This window comes from Salvelinus namaycush, chromosome 19, assembly GCF_016432855.1.
Source record: "Salvelinus namaycush isolate Seneca chromosome 19, SaNama_1.0, whole genome shotgun sequence".
Lineage (NCBI taxonomy): Eukaryota > Metazoa > Chordata > Actinopteri > Salmoniformes > Salmonidae > Salvelinus > Salvelinus namaycush.
Window position 1 is genome coordinate 38,311,544 of NC_052325.1, and position 21,753 is coordinate 38,333,296.

Below are 21,753 nucleotides of genomic sequence, written 5' to 3' on the forward strand. Positions count from 1 at the left end.
CCCTTTAACTAAGAAGTGAACTCCATGCGTTCACACTATGACCTGATACTCATTAGCCTAATTTAGTCCAAGGTTGGGGAGTTATGTATCTCTGATTGTATCTATGTATCTCTGATTGATGCATGTTGCACTATATATTCTCTGTGTGAATCAGCTCTAGAGACTTACGGCCCATAGGTCATTACACTCATTTTACTATCCATGGTGTGGCTATTCTATGGTGTGATTCTGTTATTAATGAATGTTATCATGGTGGCTCTGGGGGAATTAGCTGTACAGACTAACGACCTTAGGTCAGTCAGTACAATCATTTTACGACGTTCTGCTGTTGACATCCAGGTGATCCACACCTATCACTGGAACAGGAGAAGTTCTTTCAACAATCCAACTGTTGACTTACATAGAAATAATCTTGATATAATTTACGTTTACTGCATTCATATTTTCCATCTCATTGAACATTCCTTCCATATTATTCAAGAGGCATATTTAAACATGTAATTCAGATATTTGGTGAATTTGATGCAAGCCGTGTACTTCAGTATTCAAGTTTATTTAAATGTATTTATAGAAATACAGCACATACATGCACATGCACACCTAAATCTTTCTAAGAGAACAAATTGTCAGACAGGTGTGGAGTAATGCTCATATTAATCAATGCATGGTTAAACGCATTAACTTATATTAACTCATTGATTGGACGAATGTACCTTTGCCTCACAAAAGCTCCTTAGTTAGAGACATAATGCTGATAGAACTCTTATCAGTCTAACGGAAGGGGAGATAGTGTGAAAGGCGTAGACTGAGAATAAGATTCTTTATTGTTGGTAGTGACCAAATGGCTAGGATATCAGAGGAGTCCTTGACAGGGAGACAAAACAGGTACGCTACAGTTTGCTCTTCATTCTATAGTAAGATAGGGAGGAAAGCATATATGAGAAATGATTCTTCTGCGTAGCTAAAGTGGATCTTCATGGTAGATATATTGGATATTTCCATATCTACATATTTTGTTTGCATTTTCTTGTGTATTATGGTAATAATGCTCTTTATTCTGATAAGAAATGAGTCATACATGTGTTGAACTTGTTAGTAACTCTCTAAACTGATCTTTTCTGTGTTTTTCCATCCATGTACTGTAATTTACATATTTATATCTTTTAAAAAACCATTTCAGAATTTGTCAGGGTAGCTCCTTTAAAAAAAAAAAAAAATCTTACAGAGATCCTATTCATTCTATGGTTTTTCTATTCAATAATATGACTTTCAATGATCAAATGTTTTATTTTATTTATTATATTTATTTATTTTATTTATTTTCCATTTTATGTAATAGAGGACTTATTATATGGCTCTAATGGTGTTGTCAAGGATACAACTACTTGTCATCAAGTCCTTCATAGTCCAAAAGTCCTGAATCCGTCTATAGTCATGGCAAATAGATAACACAACATTGAATTCCAGAGATGTTAAGATTGTTTTGTTAGAAATTTTATCCCACAAAATGTGTTACCATAGAAGTTACATTTGGATGGCAGTACAGACAGTTCACTCCAGACTGTGAATGTATTTTTGCGGATGTTTGTGAAGAAGACTGTGAGCTAAAATGACCCTTCTCTCCCATTAGACCCAGCGAGGACGTGCCTGTCAGAGTTAAAGCTACAAAAATGAAGGATCCTATTTACTTGAAAAAGGTCACTTCTCTACAGGAGAACACTGACAAAGAATATTGCCATACAAAACCAGACAGAGAAGAAGAAGGTAAGTGTCCCATTTCTTCCTGTTATACCACAAATACCATAACGTTAACATGATTATGCCCCAGTAAGAATTGAAATCATATTGTAGATCTCTTCTTCAAGTTTCAATTGAACTTTGACCTTTCTTTTTGAACAGAGAATGAAAAAGGGTAAGTGTCTGTTTTTGATTGGAATTGTAATAACAGTAGCTTCTTTTTTCTTCTTCTTTACTTTTCAAATAACAACATTTGATTCATACTCAAGTAAACTACATTCCATTCATTGCATTATTGCCCTCATTCACAGTTGAATGAACCTCACAAATGAAACCTGACCATATCTTATTTATTTTCTTCAACACTTTTTTCCTATACGGGTACTTTTCACAAAACTCTTCCAATTGTAACTTGGCTCTTCTTAGCATAATATCTATCATACCGCTATACACTTCTATCATCATGAAAGTATCAGATCAACTTTGATCATCACCATACAACAGCTCTTCCCATTTGATTGTTTCTATTGCAGAGATGGAAAGAAAAAAGAAAAGCTCTTGGATGTTGGATTCTTTCAACTGGTATTTATTTTTTATCCTTAAGATATTATGAATTATTATTAATTGTGATTAATAATGACTGTTTTTGCTATGATTGCACAATATTATATTTCCTTTTATTGGAAGAAAATGATGTAACCTATCTATTTGATCCAGTTTCGATTTGCAACATGGAAGGACACACTGATGATGGTAGTGGGGGGCTTATGTGCACTAGTCCACGGGGCAGCCTCCCCTCTCATGCTCTTGGTGTATGGCATGATGACGAACACCTTTGTGGCATACGAGCTAGAGGTCCAAGAACTGGCAGACCCCAACAAAACCTGCATTAACCACACCATCACCTGGATCAATGGCTCCATATTTGAAATAGCAGAGAACACAACGGTCTTCTGTGGGTGAGGTGACACTTTTCTATTGTGGACTATATTTTACTCCTGCGCCAAGGTTTTCTATGTCGATCTATTCACATTACTGTCCATGCTGATGCTGAAGGTCCTGGTTAGAATGGAATGGGTTATGGATCCCAAAATGTTTATGTAACGGATGTGAAATGGCTAGCAAGAATATATACAGTATAGCTAAGCATCCATTTTTTTTACAGGGTGGATATCGAAGCACAGATGACCATGTTTGCATATTACTATGTTGGTATTGGATTAGGAGTCTTGATTGTTAGTTATTTCCAAGTAAGTGGGTTAAACTTCCTGCTCAAAGTGCTTTCTCTCCATTGAGTCTTGCATCCTTAACCTTCTTAATCTATAACCGGTTTTTCTAAACATGCATTCAATCCTGCTCTGTGTAGATTGCCCTCTGGGTGTCTGCTGCTGCCAGACAGATCCAGAGAATCAGGAAGACTTACTTTAGGAAGGTGATGCGAATGGAGATTGGCTGGTTTGACTGCAATTCAGTTGGAGAATTAAACACCAGGATATCAGAGTAAGACCGAAACCCATGAATTATTTTCTACAGGGATGTTGTCACGTTCCTGACCTATTGTTCCTTTTTCTGTTATTTATTTAGTTGGTCAGGGCGTGAGTGGGGGTGGGTTGTCTTTGTGTGTTTTGTCTAGTCTAGGGGTGTTGTATGTGTATGGGGGAGAGAAGAGGTAGGTTGTCTAGTTATGTCTATGGCTGCCTAGATTGGGTCTCAATCAGAGACAGCTGTCATTCATTGTCTCTGATTGGGAGCCATATTTAAGGCAGCCATAGGCAGTAGGCTTTGGTGGGTAGTTGTCTATGTGTAGTGTTTGTGTCAGCACTATTTATATGTATAGCTTCACGGTCGTCAGTTTGTTATTTTGTTAGTTTTTGTATAGTTGTTCGTTTCTTGTTTTTTCTCTCTTCTATAATAAAAGAAGATGTATTTTGCACACGCTGCGCCTTGGTCCTCTCTCTCTTGTCAAGACGATCGTGACAGAACTACCCACCAACCATGGATCAAGCAGCGTGAGCGGAACCAACAACAGCGGCAAAGTAACCAGGACTCGTGGACATGGGAGGATGTATTGGACGGCAAGGGTTGCTACACATGGGAGGAGATCCGAGCTGGAAGAGATCGCCTCCCATGGGAACAGCTGGAGGCGATTAGGAGAGCAGAGGCAACCGGAGAGAGGAACCGGAGCTATGAGGGTACGCGACTAGCAAGGAAGCCTGTGAGTAAACCCCAAAAATTTCTGGGGGGGGGCTAAGAGGGAGAGTGGCGAAGTCAGGTAGGAAACCTGCGCCTACTCCCTGTACTTACCGTGGAGAGCGAGAGTACGGGCAGACACCGTGTTACGCAGTAGAGCGCACGGTGTCTCCTGTACGTGTGCATAGCCCGGTGCGGGTTATTCCACCTCCCCGCACTGGCAGGGCTAGATTGAGTATTGAGCCGGATGTCATGAAGCCGGCCCTACATATCTGGCCACCAGTACGTCTCCTCGGGCCGGCTTACATGGCACCAGCCTTACGCATGGTGTCCCCGGTTCGCCTACATAGCCCGGTGCGGGTTATTCCACCTCCCCCGCACTGGTCGGGCGACGGGGAGCATACAACCAGGTAAGGTTGGGCAGGCTCAGTGCTCAAGGGAGCCAGTACGCCTGCACGGTCCGGTATTTCCGGCGCCACCTCCCCGCTCCAGCCCAGTACCACCAGTGCCTACACCACGCACCAGGCTTCCAGTGCGTATCCAGAGCCCTGTTCCTCCTCCAGGCACTAGCCTGAAGGTGCGTGTCCTTAGCCCGGTACCTCCAGTTCCGGCACCACGCACCAGGCTTTCAGGGCGTCTCCAGAGCCCTGTACGCACTGTTCCTTCTCCCCGTACTCGCCCTGATGTGCGTGCCCTCAGCCCGGTACCACCAGTGCCGGTACCACGCACCAGGCCTATAGTACGCCTTGAGAGTCCAGTGTGCCCTGTTGTTGTTCCCCGCACTAGCCTGAAGGTGCGTGTCCTTAGCCCGGTACCTCCAGTTCCGGCACCACGCACCAGGCCTACAGTGCGTCTCAGCCGGCCAGAGTCTGCCATCTGCCCAGCGGCGCCTGAACTGCCCGTATGCCCAACGGCGCCTGAACTGCCCGTCTGCCCAACGGCGCCTGAACTGCCCGTCTGCCCAACGGCGCCTGAACTGCCCGTCTGCCCAACGGCGCCTGAACTGCCCGTCTGCCCAACGGCGCCTGAACTGCCCGTCTGCCCAACGGCGCCTGAACTGCCCGTCTGCCCAACGCCGTCTGAACTGTCCGTCTGCCAAGCGCCGTATGAACTGCCCGTCTGTATTGAGCCTTCAAAGCCGCCCGTCTGCCATGAGCCTGCAAAGCCGCTAGAGCCTTCCGCCAGACAGGAGCCGCTAGAGCCTTCCGCCAGACCGGATCAGTCAGAGCCTTCCGCCAGACCGGATCAGCCAGAGCCTTCCGCCAGACCGGATCAGCCAGAGCCTTCCGCCAGACCGGATCAGCCAGAGCCTTCCGCCAGACCGGATCAGCCAGAGCCTTCCGCCAGACCGGATCAGCCAGAGCCTTCCGTCAGACCGGATCAGCCAGAGCCGTCAGCGAGCCATGACCAGCCAGAGCCGTCAGCGAGCCATGACCAGCCAGAGCCGTCAGCGAGCCATGACCAGCCAGAGCCGTCAGCGAGCCATGACCAGCAAGAGCCGTCAGCGAGCCATGACCAGCAAGAGCCGTCAGTGAGCCATGACCAGCCAGAGCCGTCAGCGAGCCATGACCAGCCAGAGCCGTCATCCAGCCATGACCAGCCAGAGCCGTCATCCAGCCATGACCAGCCAGAGCCGTCATCCAGCCATGACCAGCCAGAGCCGTCATCCAGCCATGACCAGCCAGAGCCGTCATCCAGCCAGGATCCGCCAGAGCCGTCATCCAGCCAGGATCCGCCAGCCAGCCAGGATCCGCCAGAGCCAGCCAGCCAGGATCCGCCAGAGCCAGCCAGCCAGGATCCGCCAGAGCCAGCCAGCCAGGATCCGCCAGCCAGCCAGGATCCGCCAGCCAGCCAGGATCCGCCAGCCAGTCCGGTGCTGTCCCTCAGTCCGGAGCTGCCGTCCCTCAGTCCGGAGCTGCCCCTTATCCTGGTGCTGCTCCTTATCCTGGTGCTGCTCCTTATCCTGGTGCTGCCCCTTATCCTGGTGCTGCCCCTTAGTCCGGTGCTGCCCCTTAGTCCGGTGCTGCCCCTTAGTCCGGTGCTGCCCCTTAGTCCGGTGCTGCTCCTTAATCCAGTGGGGTTAATTTGGAGGGTGGCCAGTTGGAGGAGGCTACGAAAGCGGGTAGTGACTATGGTGGGGTGGGGACCACGACCAGCGCCAGAGCCGCCACCGTGGACAGACGCCCACCCAGACCCTCCCCTAGACTTTATGCTGGTGCGCCCGGAGTTCGCACCTTAAGGGGGGGGTTATGTCACGTTCCTGACCTATTGTTCCTTTTTCTGTTATTTATTTAGTTGGTCAGGGCGTGAGTGGGGGTGGGTTGTCTTTGTGTGTTTTGTCTAGTCTAGGGGTGTTGTATGTGTATGGGGGAGAGAAGAGGTAGGTTGTCTAGTTATGTCTATGGCTGCCTAGATTGGGTCTCAATCAGAGACAGCTGTCATTCATTGTCTCTGATTGGGAGCCATATTTAAGGCAGCCATAGGCAGTAGGCTTTGGTGGGTAGTTGTCTATGTATAGTGTTTGTGTCAGCACTATTTATATGTATAGCTTCACGGTCGTCAGTTTGTTATTTTGTTAGTTTTTGTATAGTTGTTCGTTTCTTGTTTTTTCTCTCTTCTATAATAAAAGATGTATTTTACACACGCTGCGCCTTGGTCCTCTCTCTCTTGTCAAGACGATCGTGACAGATGTGTGAATGATTGAGGGCATGTTTGGAAGATGTTTCTATAAATAACCATTACATTTTGGGTTTGACACATTCTAATCGGACCACAACAATTGTGTGATTGAACTTGTTCTCTCACCTCAGCGACATCAACAAGATCAACAATGCGATAGCTGACCAGGTGTCTATCTTCATTGAGAGGATCTCCACTTTCATCTTCGGCTTCATGGTGGGGTTCATCGGAGGATGGAAGTTGACCATGGTGGTCATCGCAGTAAGCCCACTAATAGGACTTGCTGCTGGACTAATGGCCATGGTGAGATGGGTTGAAGTCAATGTATTAAATCACTTTATTTGATGATGGTCACTCATTCTGTTGTAACAGCCTCTGAGTCTGTTAGTGAGGTCTCACACCACCTTAGTAGATGTGTGAAATGTACTATAGATAAACCAGACAAACCAGTCTGTCATCTCCACTCGTTCACTCCTCAGGCTGTTGCCAGACTGACAGGTCGGGAGCTCCAGGCTTATGCCAAGGCAGGGTCAGTAGCTGATGAGGTACTGTCATCCATCAGAACAGTGGCAGCCTTTGGAGGGGAGGACAAGGAGGTTGAAAGGTAACATGAAATACTGTAGGATCTTAATTTGATCACCCTGTTGGCGAAAATATGCTGCGCAGCAGGAAATGCAAACTTGTAGTGTATTGAAGGTTTCAAAAAGTCATTTCCACTTTAAAACAACCCCTACAAAAATGTCCATTAATTATAATGCACACAATAATTCACATTTCCTGTTGCTGCAGGATTATTTTCTTGCTGTGAGACACTGGTCAAATTAACCTTCCCTTCCCTGCTGACTTCAATGTCTTGGCACTTGAAAATGTGTTATAAATATGCATTTCACATTTGAACAGGTATGACAAAAACCTTATTGAGGCTCAGAACTGGGGTGTGAAAAAGGGGACGATCATTGGAGTGTTTCAAGGATACCTGTGGTGTATCATCTTCCTCTGCTATGCTTTGGCATTCTGGTATGGCTCAAAACTGGTCATCGAAACCAAAGAGCTATCCCCTGGTACTCTTATCCAGGTATGGCAACTCACATGATCAAATAATAAATATGTATCCAATACGTAATAATAGGAGTGGTGAAAATGTACGGATGTCTTTGTATTTTTGTCTCCAGGTATTCTTTGGAGTTCTCATGGCAGCTATGAACCTGGGTCAGGCCTCACCATGCCTGGAAGCCTTCGCCTCAGGTCGAGCTGCAGCCAAGACCATCTTCGATACCATTGACCGGGTAAGGCCAGAAATTTAGAAAATATATGAACTAAGAACAATTAAATTTCAGTTATAAAGTATTTTATAAATCTGTTCACTTTCAGGAGCCAGAAATCGATTGTTTCTCAGAGAAGGGCCACAAACTAGACAAGGTCACGGGTGACATTGAATTCCACAACGTCACATTTAACTACCCCTCTAGGCCAGATGTGAAGGTAAACCCTCTTCGCTCACTTTCTTTAACTTCAAATCATCCCCAAAAGATATCTCAATGTACAACCACCATCTGTTTACTTAGATTTTAGATTCTTTGAGCATGCTGATCAGAGCAGGAGAAACCACAGCTTTTGTTGGGCCAAGCGGATCAGGGAAGAGCACCACAGTTCAACTCTTTCAGAGATTCTACAACCCCAAGGAAGGAATGGTAATAAGGCTCAGAAGATACACCTATGTTTACTATCACATTATTACAGCAATATGGTTGGGACACAAAACGTATGACTAAAGCCCAGTACAAGTGTCACGATCGTCTTGACTTTGTAGAGAGGACCAAAACGCAGCGTGTGAGAAATACATTCTTCTTTTATTTGAGAAGAGCAACGAATGAAACAAAACAACAAACTGACGACCGTGAAGCTATATAAACAAAATGGTGCTGACACTGACCACTACACACTGACATAGACAATTACCCACAACCAGCTAAAGCCTATGGCTGCCTTAAATATGGCTCCCAATCAGAGACAACAATAACCAGCTGTCTCTAATTGAGAACCAATTCAGGCAACCATAGACTTTCCTAGACACCTACACTAAACACTAAACCATCTACTCTACTTAACCCCCTAAACCAAACAACACCCTAGACAATACAAAAACACATACTTCACCATGTCACACCCTGACCTAACTAAAATAATAATGAAAACAAAGATAACTAAGGCCAGGGTGTGACATAACCCCCCCCTTAAGGTGCGAACTCCGGGCGCACCAGCATAAAGTCTAGGGGAGGGTCTGGGTGGGCGTCTGACCACGGTGGTGGCTCAGGCTCTGGGCGAGGTCCCCACCCCACCATAGTCAATCCCAGCTTACGTCTCCCCCTTAGAATGACCACCCTCATTTTACACCCATTTAATTTAGATGGTAACCTTAAGATAAGGGGCAGCACCGGGACAAGGGGCAGCACCGGGATAAGGTAGCTCAGGACAGAGAGATAGCTCAGGACAGAGAGGTAGGTCAGGATAGAGAGGTAGCTCAGGATAGAGGGGCAACTCCGGACTGAAGGGCAGCTCCGGACAGAGAGACAGCTCTGGACTGAGGGGCAGTTCTGGATAAATGGCAGCTCTGGGCTGAGGGGCAGCTCATGACTGGCTGACGGCTCTGGACGCTCATGGCTGGCTGACGGCTCTGGACGCTCATGGCTGGCTGACGGCTCTGGACGCTCATGGCTGGCTGACGGCTCTGGACGCTCATGGCTGGCTGACGGCTCTGGACGCTCATGGCTCGCTGACGGCTCTGGACGCTCATGGCTGGCTGACGGCTCTGGACGCTCATGGCTGGCAGACGGCTCTGGACGCTCATGGCTCGCTGGCGGCTCTGGCAGATCCTGTCTGGTTGGCGGCTCTGGCAGATCCTGTCTGGTTGGCGGCTCTGGCAGATCCTGTCTGGTTGGCGGCTCTGGCAGATCCTGTCTGGTTGGCGGCTCTGGCAGATCCTGACTGACGAATGGCTCTAGCGGCTCCTGACTGACTAACGGCTCTGACGGCTCGGAACAGACGGGCGGCTCTAATGGCTCGGGGCAGACGGATGGCTCAGATGGCGCTGGGGAGACGGATGGCTCAGATGGCGCTGGGGAGACGGATGGCTCAGATGGCGCTGGGGAGACGGATGGCTCAGATGGCGCTGGGGAGACGGATGGCTCAGATGGCACTGGGCAGACGGATGGCTCTGGCCGGATGAGGCGCACTGTAGGCCTGGTGCGTGGTGCCGGAACTGGAGGCACCGGGCTAAGGACATGCACCTTCAGGCTAGTGCGGGGAACAACAACAGGGCACACTGAACTCTCAAAGCGTACTATAGGCCTGGTGCGTGGTACCGGCACTGGTGGTACCGGGCTGAGGGCACGCACATCAGGGCGAGTACGCGGAGAAGGAAGAGTGCATACTGGACCCTGGAGACGCACATTTGGCCTAGTGCGTGGTGCCGGAACTGGTGGTACCGGGCTGGGGACACGCATCTCAGGGCTAGTGTGGGGAGGAGGAACAGGGCATACTGGACCCTGGAGACGCACATTAGGCCTAGTGCGTGGTGCCGGAACTGGTGGTACCGGGCTGGGGACACGCATCTCAGGGCTAGTGCGGGGAGGAGAAACAAGACGTACTGGACTCTGGAGACGCACAAAAGGCTTGGTGCGTGGTGCCGGAACTGGAGGACTGGTACAAGGGGCTGCCACAGGAGAGTTAGCACGTGGAACTGCTACAGGAGGTGCAGGACTAGGGAGGCGTACAGGAGGCCTGGTTCGTGGGACTGTCATTCCCTGACGGTTAGCACGCACCTCAGGACGAGCATGGATAGCTGACTCAGGTAACATCACTTCCCGCACACGTTCTGTCGGGTGGATTTTGTGCCTCACGCACCAACACAGCAGCTCCCTCATTTCACTCTCCTCCAACCTCCCCAATAAATCCTTAACAGTCTCTGTATCATTCCCATTGCTCACCTCCAATATCAGCCCGACTGGCTCAGGTTCCTTCTTAGGGTCCTCACGGGTAGCACGGGAAGTTGACGCAGATCTCCTATCTGGACTCGCCACACTCCCCATGAGCCCCTCCCCAAGAAATTTTTGGCGTTTCCTCGAGGGCTTCCTACCGCGCCTTCGTGCTCCTTTCTCCAGCTCCATAATCCTGTAACCCTCCTCGCACTGCTCCAGCGAATCCCAGGCAGGCTCCGGCACTTTCTCTGGATCGCACGCCCACCTGTCTATCTCTTCCCAGGTTGTTCTCCACTCATCCTTTTCCCGGGTCCATTCCTCCACTAAGCGCTGTTCCATCCTTTCACGCTGCTTGGTCCTGGTTTGGTGGGTAATTCTGTCACGATCGTCTTGACTTTGTAGAGAGGACCAAAACGCAGCGTGTGAGAAATACATTCTTCTTTTATTTGAGAAGAGCAACGAATGAAACAAAACAACAAACTGACGACCGTGAAGCTATATAAACAAAATGGTGCTGACACTGACCACTACACACTGACATAGACAATTACCCACAACCAGCTAAAACCTATGGCTGCCTTAAATATGGCTCCCAATCAGAGACAACAATAACCAGCTGTCTCTAATTGAGAACCAATTCAGGCAACCATAGACTTTCCTAGACACCTACACTAAACACTAAACCATCTACTCTACTTAACCCCCTAAACCAAACAACACCCTAGACAATACAAAAACACATACTTCACCATGTCACACCCTGACCTAACTAAAATAATAATGAAAACAAAGATAACTAAGGCCAGGGTGTGACAACAAGATGTTATTGTGTTTGATGCACATAATGCTTCTCATTTATAGTTGACTTTGGATGGCCATGACATCCGCAGCCTGAACATCCAGTGGCTTCGCTCTCTGATTGGTATAGTAGAGCAAGAGCCAGTGCTGTTCGCCACGACTATCGCTGACAACATCCGCTACGGCCGACCTGGGGTCACCATGGACGACATCATCCAGGCCACCAAGGAGGCTAACGCCTATAACTTTATCATGGACCTCCCACAGGTACCACAGGCACACCTTTAGCAAATAAATACAATGTATTACTCTGATACTATCTCATACAAGAAACACATTGAAATGTCAAAATGAGAAAACGTTTGTCTGTGGTTATACAGAGGTTTGATACGCTGGTGGGTGAGGGTGGTGGTCAGATGAGTGGAGGACAGAAGCAGAGGATCGCTATTGCCCGAGCTCTGATCCGCAACCCCAGGATCCTGTTGCTGGACATGGCTACCTCGGCTCTGGACAACGAGAGTGAGGCCATTGTACAAGAGGCACTTGACAAGGTGTGTGACTCCAAGACAAAATCGATCAATCATTATATCACCACAAAGTCAGTGCTTTGAATATTTGTTCCAGTTTTAAATCATGGTCTACCCATGTTGTAATGTTTACCTCAACTACAAAACGGATCATGTCTGTGATTGAAGGCTCGGATGGGCAGGACAACCATTAGCATCGCCCACCGCCTCTCCACTATCCGCAATGCTGATGTCATTATTGGGTTTGAGCACGGAAGGGCAGTGGAAAGCGGTACACACAATGATCTTCTAGAAAAGAAGGGGGTCTACTTTACTCTCGTTACCCTTCAGAACCAAGGAAATGACATGCCCAGTGACAAAACAAACAAAGGTAGGTCTGACATAAAGAGCAATTCATAATGATTCATTGTTCACTTTTGATATCTGTATGGATAAAAATAACATGTTCATTTTCAATTTTAGGTCCGGACAATGAAACCATTGAGGAAGAAATCCTTCAGCGTTTCAGTCGAGGAAGCTATGAATCTGGGTTGAGGTAAACCTAATTGTCATGTCAGAACAGGCTTGTGACACTGCTTATGATTAACAATGATTCAGTGAAGCTAATTTGTAAAGCCTTTGTAATTCACTCTTTCTCCTAAAGGCAATCTCTTCGCCTGCGATCTCACACCCAGCTGTCAAACGAACTCATCCCTGATGCCATAACTGGCAGTATCAGAATTAAATCAGACAAATTCCTTGCCATAATGGAAAACGAGATGGAACCTCAAAGGTCAAAGGTATTGAGGTCATTCTATAAGCAGCCTTGTATTATCAGTTTTGTATTAGTGTACTTTATTCAATTTTCCCTCCTAATTTCTGAGAGAAATGAGTGTCCCTCATACAGTATATTCCCACAGCATTCCAAGGAGGAAGCAGAGGAACGTGTGGAGCCAGCACCAGTGGCTCGAATCCTGAAGTACAACAAGTCAGAGTGGCCCTACATGCTATTGGGATCTATAGGAGCTGCCATCAATGGCTCCGTCAATCCAATCTATGCTATCTTATTCAGCCAGATCCTTGGGGTGAGAGGCTATTCATTATGTACATATCAAGCCTATGTTTATAATGTAGTTTCATATTAGCTGGGCTGGTAGTGATAATTATAGGTGTTGCTGTTCCATTAAATGTATTTCATTCCATCCATATTGTTGTTTTGATTTGCAGACGTTCTCTATACGTGACTTGGATGAACAGAGAGTGCAGATCAATGGAATATGTATCCTGTTCTGCGCTGTGGCGGTGACAAGTTTCTTCTCTCAGTTCTTACAGGTAGCTATATTGTACTGCACATCAAGCTGTTACATTCCATAGTAAGATGCTAACATTCAGACCACAGGAGGTTGGTGGCACCTTAATTGGGGAGAACGGGCTTGTGGTAATGACTGGAGCGGTATGAGTGGAATGGTGTCAAATACATGGTTTCCAGATGTTTGATGCCATTCCATTTGCGCCGTTCCGGCCATTCTTATGAGCCATTCTCCACTCAGCAGCCTCATGTGATTCAGACAATAGGCCCTAGTAATGTGTGTGAACACTGTTGTTCTGTTTAAGGGCTATGCATTTGGGAAGTCTGGGGAGCTCCTGACCCGCAGGCTAAGGAAGGTGGGCTTCCAGGCCATGTTGAAACAGGAGGTAGGCTGGTTTGATGACCCCAGGAACAGCCCTGGAGCTCTCACCACCAGGCTGGCCACTGACGCCTCCATGGTCCAGGGGGTGAGTGTCAGGGACACATACTGTGGAACCCATTAGAACCATTTCTAACAAATTATGAGATGATCCAAAGGGGTAGTTCTGAAACATTTCTTTGTGCCTCACTGTATATATTTCTGTTTATGAAATGAGCTTGGAGAATTAATAGTATTTTCACTGCAGGCAACTGGATCGCAGATTGGGATGATTGTGAACTCCTTGACCAACATCGGAGCGTCTTTCATCATTGCGTTCTCCTTTAGCTGGAAGTTAAGCTTGGTAGTGGTTTGCTTTTTACCACTTATTGGCTTGTCTGGGGTCTTCCAAGCCAAAATGCTGACAGGTTTCGCAAACGAGGATAAGAAGGCAATGGAAGCAGCAGGACAGGTGAGTTAAACACCCTATTATCGGTAACACCACAAACCGATGCTGGCACTAAAACTGCACTCAATGAGCTGTATACGGCCATAAGCAAACAGGAAAACGCTCATCAAGAGGCGACGCTCCTAGTGGCCGGGGACTTTAATGCAGGGAAACTAAAATCCATTTTACCTCATTTCTACCAGCATGTTAAATGTGCAACCAGAGGAGGAAAAAAAACTCTAGACCACCTTTACTCCACACACAGAGACGCGAACAAAGCTCTCCCACGCCCTCCATTTGGCAAATCTGACCATAATTCTATCCTCCTAATTCCTGTTTACATGAAAAAACTAAAGCAGGAAGCACCAGTGACTCGGTCAATAAAAAAGTGGTCAGATGAAGCAGATGCTAAGCTACAGGACTGGAATATGTTCCGGGATTTTTCCGATGGCATTGAGGAGTACACACCATCATTCACTGGCTTCATCAATAAGTGCATCAACAACACCATCCCCACAGTGAGTGTATGTATCATGACACAAGGCGAGATCCAGACACAGACGGTTGGAGTCTTACAATATTTAATAATCCAATAGGGTAATGGAAGAGAATGTCGTGGACAGGAAAAAGGGTCAAAACCAGTTCAGAGTTCAAGGGTACCGAAGGGCTGGCAGAATCAAGGTCAGAGGGCAGGCAGGATGATCAGGCAGACAGGAAAGTAGTCCAGAGTCAGGCAGGGGTCAAAACCGGGAAGACTATCAAAAAGAGAATAGCAAAAGGAGAACGGGAAAAACACGCTGGTTGACTTGACAAAAATACAAGACGAACTGGCACAGAGAGACAGGAATCACAGGGATAAATACATTGGGGAAAATAAGCGACACCTGGAGGGGGTGGAGACAATCACAAGGACAGGTGAAACAGATCAGGGCGTGACAGTATGTACATACCCAAACCAGAAGCCATGGATTACAGGCAACATACGCACTGAGCTAAAGCGTAGAGCTGCCGCTTTCAAAAAGTGGGACTGAATAAAAAAATATATATATTTAACCAGGCAAGTGAGTTAAGAATAAATTCTTATTTACAATGACGGTCTACACCGGCCAAACCCGGACGACACTGGGCCAATTGTGCGCTGGCCTATGGGACTCCCAATCATGTCCGGTTGTGATACAGCCTGGATTCGAACCAGGGTGTCTGTAGTGACGCCTCAAGCACTGAGATAAAGTGCCTTAGACCGCTGCGCCACTCGGGAAGCTTATAAGAAATCCCGCTATGCCCTGTGACGAACCATCAAACAGGCAAAGCATCAATACAGGACTAAGATTGAATTATACTACACCGGCTCGACGCTCGTCGGATGTGGCCGGGCTTGCAAACTATTACAGACTACAAAGAGAAGCACAACCGCGAGCTGCCCAGTGACACAAGCCTACCAGACAAGCTAAATTAATTATATGCTCGCTTCAAGGCAAGTAACACTGAAACATGCATGAGAGCATCAGCTGTTCCGGACAACTGTGTGATCACGCTCTCCGTAGCCGATGTGAGTAAGACCTTTAAACAGGTCAATATTCACAAGGCCGCAGGGCCAGATGGATTACCAGGATGTGTACTGGCAAGTGTCTTCAATGACATTTTCAATCTGTCCCTGACTGAGTCTGTAATACCAACATGTTTCAAGCAGACCACCATAGTCCCTGTGCCCAAGAACACCAAGGTAACCTGCCTAAATGACTAGCGACCCGTAGCACTCACGTCTGTATCCATGAAGTGCTTTTCAACACCATTATCCCAGAAACCCTAGACCCACTCCAATTTGCATACTGGCCAAACAGATCTACAGATGATGCAATCTCTATTGCAGTCCACACTGCCCTTTTTCACCTGGACAAAAGGAACACCTACGTGAGAATGCTATTCATTGACTATAGCTCATCGTTCAACATCATAGTGCCCTCAGAGCTCATCACTAAGCTAAGGACCCTGGGACTAAACACCTCCCTCTGCAACTGAATCCTGGATTTCTGACGGACCGCTCCCAGGTGGTAAGGGTAGGTAACAACACATCCGCTGCGCTGATCCTCAAAACGGGGGCCCTTCAGGGGTGCGTTCTCAGTCCCCTCCTCTACTCCCTGTTCAATCATGACTGCATGGCTAGGGACGACTCCAATACCATCATTAAGTTTGCAGATGACACAACAGTGGTAGGCTTGATCACCGACAATGATGAGACAGCCCATAGGGAGGAGGTCAGAGAGCTGGCCGTGTGGTGCCAGGACAACAACCTCTCCCTCAACGTGATCAAGAGAAAGGAGATGATTGTGGACTACAGGAAAAGGAGGACCGAACATGCACCCATTCTCATTGATGGGGCAGTAGTGGAGAAGGTTGAGCGCTTCAAGTTCCTTGGTGTCCACATCACCAACAAATGATCATGGTCCAAACACACCAAGACAGTCGTGAAGAGGGCACGACAAAGCCTATTCCCCCTCAGGAAACTGAAAAAATTTGGCATGGGTCCTCAGATCCTCAAAAGGTTCTACAGCTGCACCATCGAGAGCATCCTGACTGGTTGCGTCACTGCCTGGTATGGCATCTGCTCGGCCTCCGACCGCAAGGGTAGTGCGAGTACGGCCCAGTATATCACTGGGGTCAAGCTTCCTGCCATCCAGGACCTCTATACCAGGTGGTGTCACAGGAAGGCCCTAAAAATTGTCAGACTTCAGCCGCCCTAGCCATAGACTGTTCTCTCTGCTACCACACAGCAAGCGGTAACGGAGCGCTAAGTCTAGGTCCAAAAGGATTCTTAACAGCTTCTAGCCCCAAGCCATAAGACTCCTGAGCAGCTAATCAAATGGCTACCCAGAATATATGCATTGCCCCCCCTTTTATGCTGCTGCTACTCTCTGTTTATTATCTATGAATAGTCACTTTAACTCTACCTACATGTACATATTACCTGAATTACGTCGACTAACCGGTGCCCCCGGACATTGACTCTGTACCGGTACCCCTTGTATATAGCCTCGTTATTGTTCTTTTAATGCTGCTCTTTAATTATTTGTTACTTTTATTTAAATGTTTTACCTGTCTATTTTTTACTTAACACTTATTTTTCTAAAAACTGCATTGTTGGTTAAGGGCTTGTAAGTAAGCATTTCACTGTAAGGTCTACACCTGTTGTATTTGGCGCATTTGGTTTGATTTGAAGATAATTCAATAATGGTCCCTAAAAGGGTTGTTAGAACATTTCTGTCAAATGAAAGGACCTCGTACGAGGCACTGGTCCAGAGAGTGTTATTCACTTAAATTTCAATTTAGAGACTTGACAATCTGCCTTCTCTCGCACAGGTGTCCAGCGAGGCTCTAGCCAACATCAGGACCATCGCAGGGCTGTGCAAGGAGAGCACATTTGTGGATACATATGAACAGCAGCTGGAGGCTCCGTATAAGTCTGCCAAGAAGAAGGCAAACATCTACGGCATCTGTTTTGCCTTTGCTCAGTGTGTTATCTTTATGGCGTACGCCGCCTCCTTTAGATATGGAGGCTATCTGGTCAGCTCTGAAAGATTACATTACCTGGTGGTCTTCAGGTACATTTGTTTCTTTTGCTGAATGTTGTGCATGTAGTATTTACAGTGACATACAGAAAACCTGTGAATAACAATACTGCATATAGGTCATCATCATATTTACTGTACATTTTCAAAAACATACCCATTTAAGCTGTATTTCTGTCCTAAAAGCTTACTGTATTATCAAACAAATGCCAATGTGTTGTGCATATCCCCAGAGTGATCTCTGCCATTGTGATCAGTGGGACGGCACTGGGAAAAGCTTCCTCATTCACCCCAGATTATGCCAAAGCCAAGATTGCAGCTGCCCAGTTCTTTAAACTGTTGGACCGAGTCCCCAAAATCAGCATGAGTCAGATAGACGGGGAGAAATGGGTGAGAAAAACATGATTGTTTATTCAATCAGACATTTTCAGTACAAGTGGAAAAGGATCATTATTCACATTGACATCAAACATGTTGGTGTGTAATAATGCCATGCCCTCTTTCCAGGATGATTTCAAAGGGGAGTTAGAATTCATCAACTGCAAGTTCACATACCCAACCCGGCCTGACATCCAGGTGCTAAATGGACTACTGGTGTCTGTGAAACCGGGCCAGACCCTGGCCTTTGTGGGCTGTAGTGGCTGTGGGAAGAGCACTAGTGTGCAGCTGTTGGAGAGGTTCTATGATCCAGATGAGGGCAGAGTGGTGAGTCCTCAGACCAGACCCAACTTCATTTACATGACCTTACCTCAGTGGAGGCTGCTGAGGGAAGGATGGCTGATAACAACAGCTTGAACGGAGCAAATGAAGTGGCGTAAAAATAAATAAATATGGAAACCATGTGTTTGATACCATTCCACTAATTCCGCTCCAGCCGTTACCACAAGCCCTGTCCTCCCCAATTAAGGTTCCACCAACCTCATGTGCTTTACCTTATCTGCCATGTACACTGAGTATACCAAACATTAGGAAGACCTTGATACACACGGGAAACTGTTGAGTGTGGAAAACCCAGCAGCGTTGCAGTTCTTGACATGAACCTGTGCGCCTGGCACCTACTACCATACCTCGTTCAAAGGCACTTACATGTTTTGTCTTGCACATTCACCCTCTGAATGGCACACATACACAATCCATGTCTCAATTGCCTCAAGGCTTAAAAATCATTATTTAACCTGTCTCCTCCCATTCATCTACACTGATAGAAGTGGATTTAACAAGTGACATCACTAAGGGATCATAGCTTTCACCTGGATTCACCTGGTCAGCCTATGTCATGGAAAGAGCAGGTGTTCTTAATGTTTTGTACACTCAGTGTAGATGGAATCACAGGTACAATTCATCAAGTGTGCCCACAGTGCCTGCCATAATCTATTACTATTATTTGTATTTACAATAAACACTTCCTTGTTCCAATTTCAGTTGATCGATGGCCGTCCATCACACACTGTCAACGTGCCCTTCCTGAGGGCTCAGATTGGCATCGTCTCCCAAGAGCCAGTGCTGTTTGACTGCAGTATTGCTGAAAACATACAGTATGGTGATAACACCAGGAACATGAGCATGGAGGAGATTGTTGATGCTGCAAAGAAAGCTTATCTCCATGACTTTGTGATGACTCTGCCAGATGTGAGTAAAGGAAGTGAAATTGTACTATCTTTGTAATACGTCTATGTCACACTATCCAACTTCCCTTTATACTGTGAAGAATGTAAAAAAAATGAAACATGTTATTGTGGTGGAACATGATATTTTCTTCTGATACTGTTCTCTTCATATTGTAAGTAGTGTACTAGACACTCCTGTGTTATCTTTGACTCTGGCAGAAATATGAGACTCCGGTTGGCGCCCAGGGGTCCCAGCTCTCCAGAGGGCAAAAACAACGCATCGCCATCGCTCGGGCAATAGTCAGAAACCCTAAGATCCTGCTTCTGGATGAGGCCACCTCTGCATTGGACACAGAGAGTGAAAAGGTACCCATAGACCAGACCAATGTACACTGAACAAAAATATAAACGCAACGTGCAACTATTGCAAAGGTTTTATTGAGTTACAGTTCATATACAGAAATCAGTCAATTTAAATAAATTCATTAGGCCCTAATGTATGGATTTCACATGACTAGGAATCCAGATATGCATCTGTTGGTCACATATACCTCAAAAAAAGGTATGAGAAAAGTATCTGGTGTGACCGCCATTTTCCTCATGCAGCGTGACACATCTCCTTTTGCATAGAGTTGATCAAGCTGTTGATTGTGGCCTGTGGAATGTTTTCCCACTCCTCTTCAATGGCTGTGCAAAGTTGTTGGATATTGGTAGGAACTGGAGCACGCTGTCATACACATCGATACAGACTATCCCAAACATGCTCAATGGGTGACATGTCTGGTGAGTAGGAATTGTGTACAGATCCTTGCAACATGGGGCCGTGCAGTATCATGCTGAAACATAAGGTAATGGCGGCAGATGAATGGCACGACAATGGGTCTCAGGATCTCGTCACTGTATCTCTGTGTGTTGACATTTCTATCGATAAAATGCAATTGTGTTCGTTGTCCATAGCTTATGCCTGGCCATAACATAACCCCACCGCCACCTTGGGGCACTATGTTCACAACGTTGACATCAGCAAACCGCTCGCCCACAACGTCATACCCTGCCATCTGCCCGGTACAGTTGAAACCGAGATTAATCTGTGAAGAGCACACTTCTCCAGCGTTCTACTAGCCATCGAAGGAGAGCATTTGCACACTGAAGTCGGTTACGATGCCAAATGCAGTCAGGTCAAGACCCCGGTGAGGACGACGAGCGAGCAGACGAGCTTCCCTGAGACTGTTTCTGACAGTTTGTGCAGAAATTCTTTGGTTGTGCAAACCGACAGTTTCATCAGCTGCCCGGGTGGCTGGTCTCAGACAATTCCGCAGGTGAAGAAGCCGGATATGGAGGTCATGGGCTGGCGTGGCTACACATGGTCTGCGGTTGTGAGGCCGGTTGGACGTACTGCCAAATTCTCTAAACGACGTTGGAGGAGGCCAATGGTAGAGAAATTAACACTAAATTATCTGGCAACAACTCTGGTGGACCTTCCTGCAATCAGTATGGCAATTGCACGCTCCCTTAACTTGAGATGTCTGTGGCATTGTGTTGTGTGACAAAATTGCAGATTTTAGAGTGGCCTTTCATTGTCCCCAGCATAAGCTGCACCTGTGTAATGATCATGCTGTTTAATCAGCTTCTTGATATGCCACACATGTAAGGTGGATGGATTATCTTGACAAAGGAGAAATGCTCACTAACAGGGATGTAAACTAATTTGTGCACAACATTTGAGAGAAATACACTTTCTGTGCATATGGAAGATTTCTGGGATCTTTTATTTCAGCTCAGGAAACACTTTACATGTTGCATTTTTATTTTTGTTCAGTATATATATATCACCTCTTGATTATCCTTTCTATCAGATAAATCACTCTATCCACAGCTCAATGATGCATTTGCTTAGATATTTTCTTAGCATGCCATGTACTGTATTACATTAGAGAGAATATAGAATGTCCTTATGATGAAAACAAACACTTTCAACTGAACTTATTTTTAACATTGTGTTTTCCAACTACAGACAGTGCAGGCGGCTTTGGATGAGGCCAGACGTGGACGCACCTGCATTGTCATTGCCCACAGACTGTCTACCATCCAGACGGCAGACATCATAGCCGTCATGTCCCAAGGTGCTGTCATAGAAAAGGGGACACATGAGGAACTCATGGCTAAGAGGGCTGCCTACTACAAACTAGTCACAACAGGGGCTCCGATCAGCTAAACCTGAGTAGATGTAAATGTTCTATAGAGGGGACGCTTTATGAGGAAATGGAGTTTGTCACTAACCAAAGTACATAAATGTGACATTTTTGAAAGAGTAACTATGGAAAAAAACAAAAGTCCCTGGGGGGGAAAGGCTATATTTGCTTGATATACTATTTATTTACTTAATGTCTCTTGAGTTTTTTTGATATGATATTATACACTGAGTGTACAAAACATTAGGAACACCTGCTCTTTCCACGTCATAGACTGACCAGGTGAAAGTTATGATCCTTTATTGATGTCACTTGTTAAATCCACTTCAATCGGTGTAAATGAAGGGGAGGAGACAGGTTAAAGAATGATTTTTAAGCCTTTAGAC

At 46.5% G+C, this 21,753-nt stretch overlaps 1 protein-coding gene across 1 annotated transcript; it reads left to right on the top strand.

The window, feature by feature from the left end:
* Positions 1-1,813: 1,813 nt before the first annotated feature.
* On the top strand, positions 1,814-21,390 carry abcb11a (ATP-binding cassette, sub-family B (MDR/TAP), member 11a). The gene is made up of 26 exons (XM_039014321.1): positions 1,814-1,827; positions 2,271-2,319; positions 2,455-2,696; positions 2,903-2,987; positions 3,104-3,237; positions 6,738-6,909; positions 7,086-7,210; positions 7,507-7,681; positions 7,779-7,892; positions 7,978-8,088; positions 8,172-8,297; positions 11,445-11,648; positions 11,762-11,932; positions 12,077-12,278; positions 12,371-12,443; positions 12,552-12,687; positions 12,808-12,972; positions 13,115-13,219; positions 13,502-13,663; positions 13,823-14,026; positions 17,360-17,601; positions 17,802-17,958; positions 18,076-18,273; positions 18,991-19,197; positions 19,395-19,541; positions 21,190-21,390. Exons 1-26 carry the CDS (start codon positions 1,814-1,816, stop codon positions 21,388-21,390), a joined length of 3,921 nt encoding a protein of 1,306 aa, XP_038870249.1.
* The last annotated feature ends 363 nt before the right edge of the window (positions 21,391-21,753 follow it).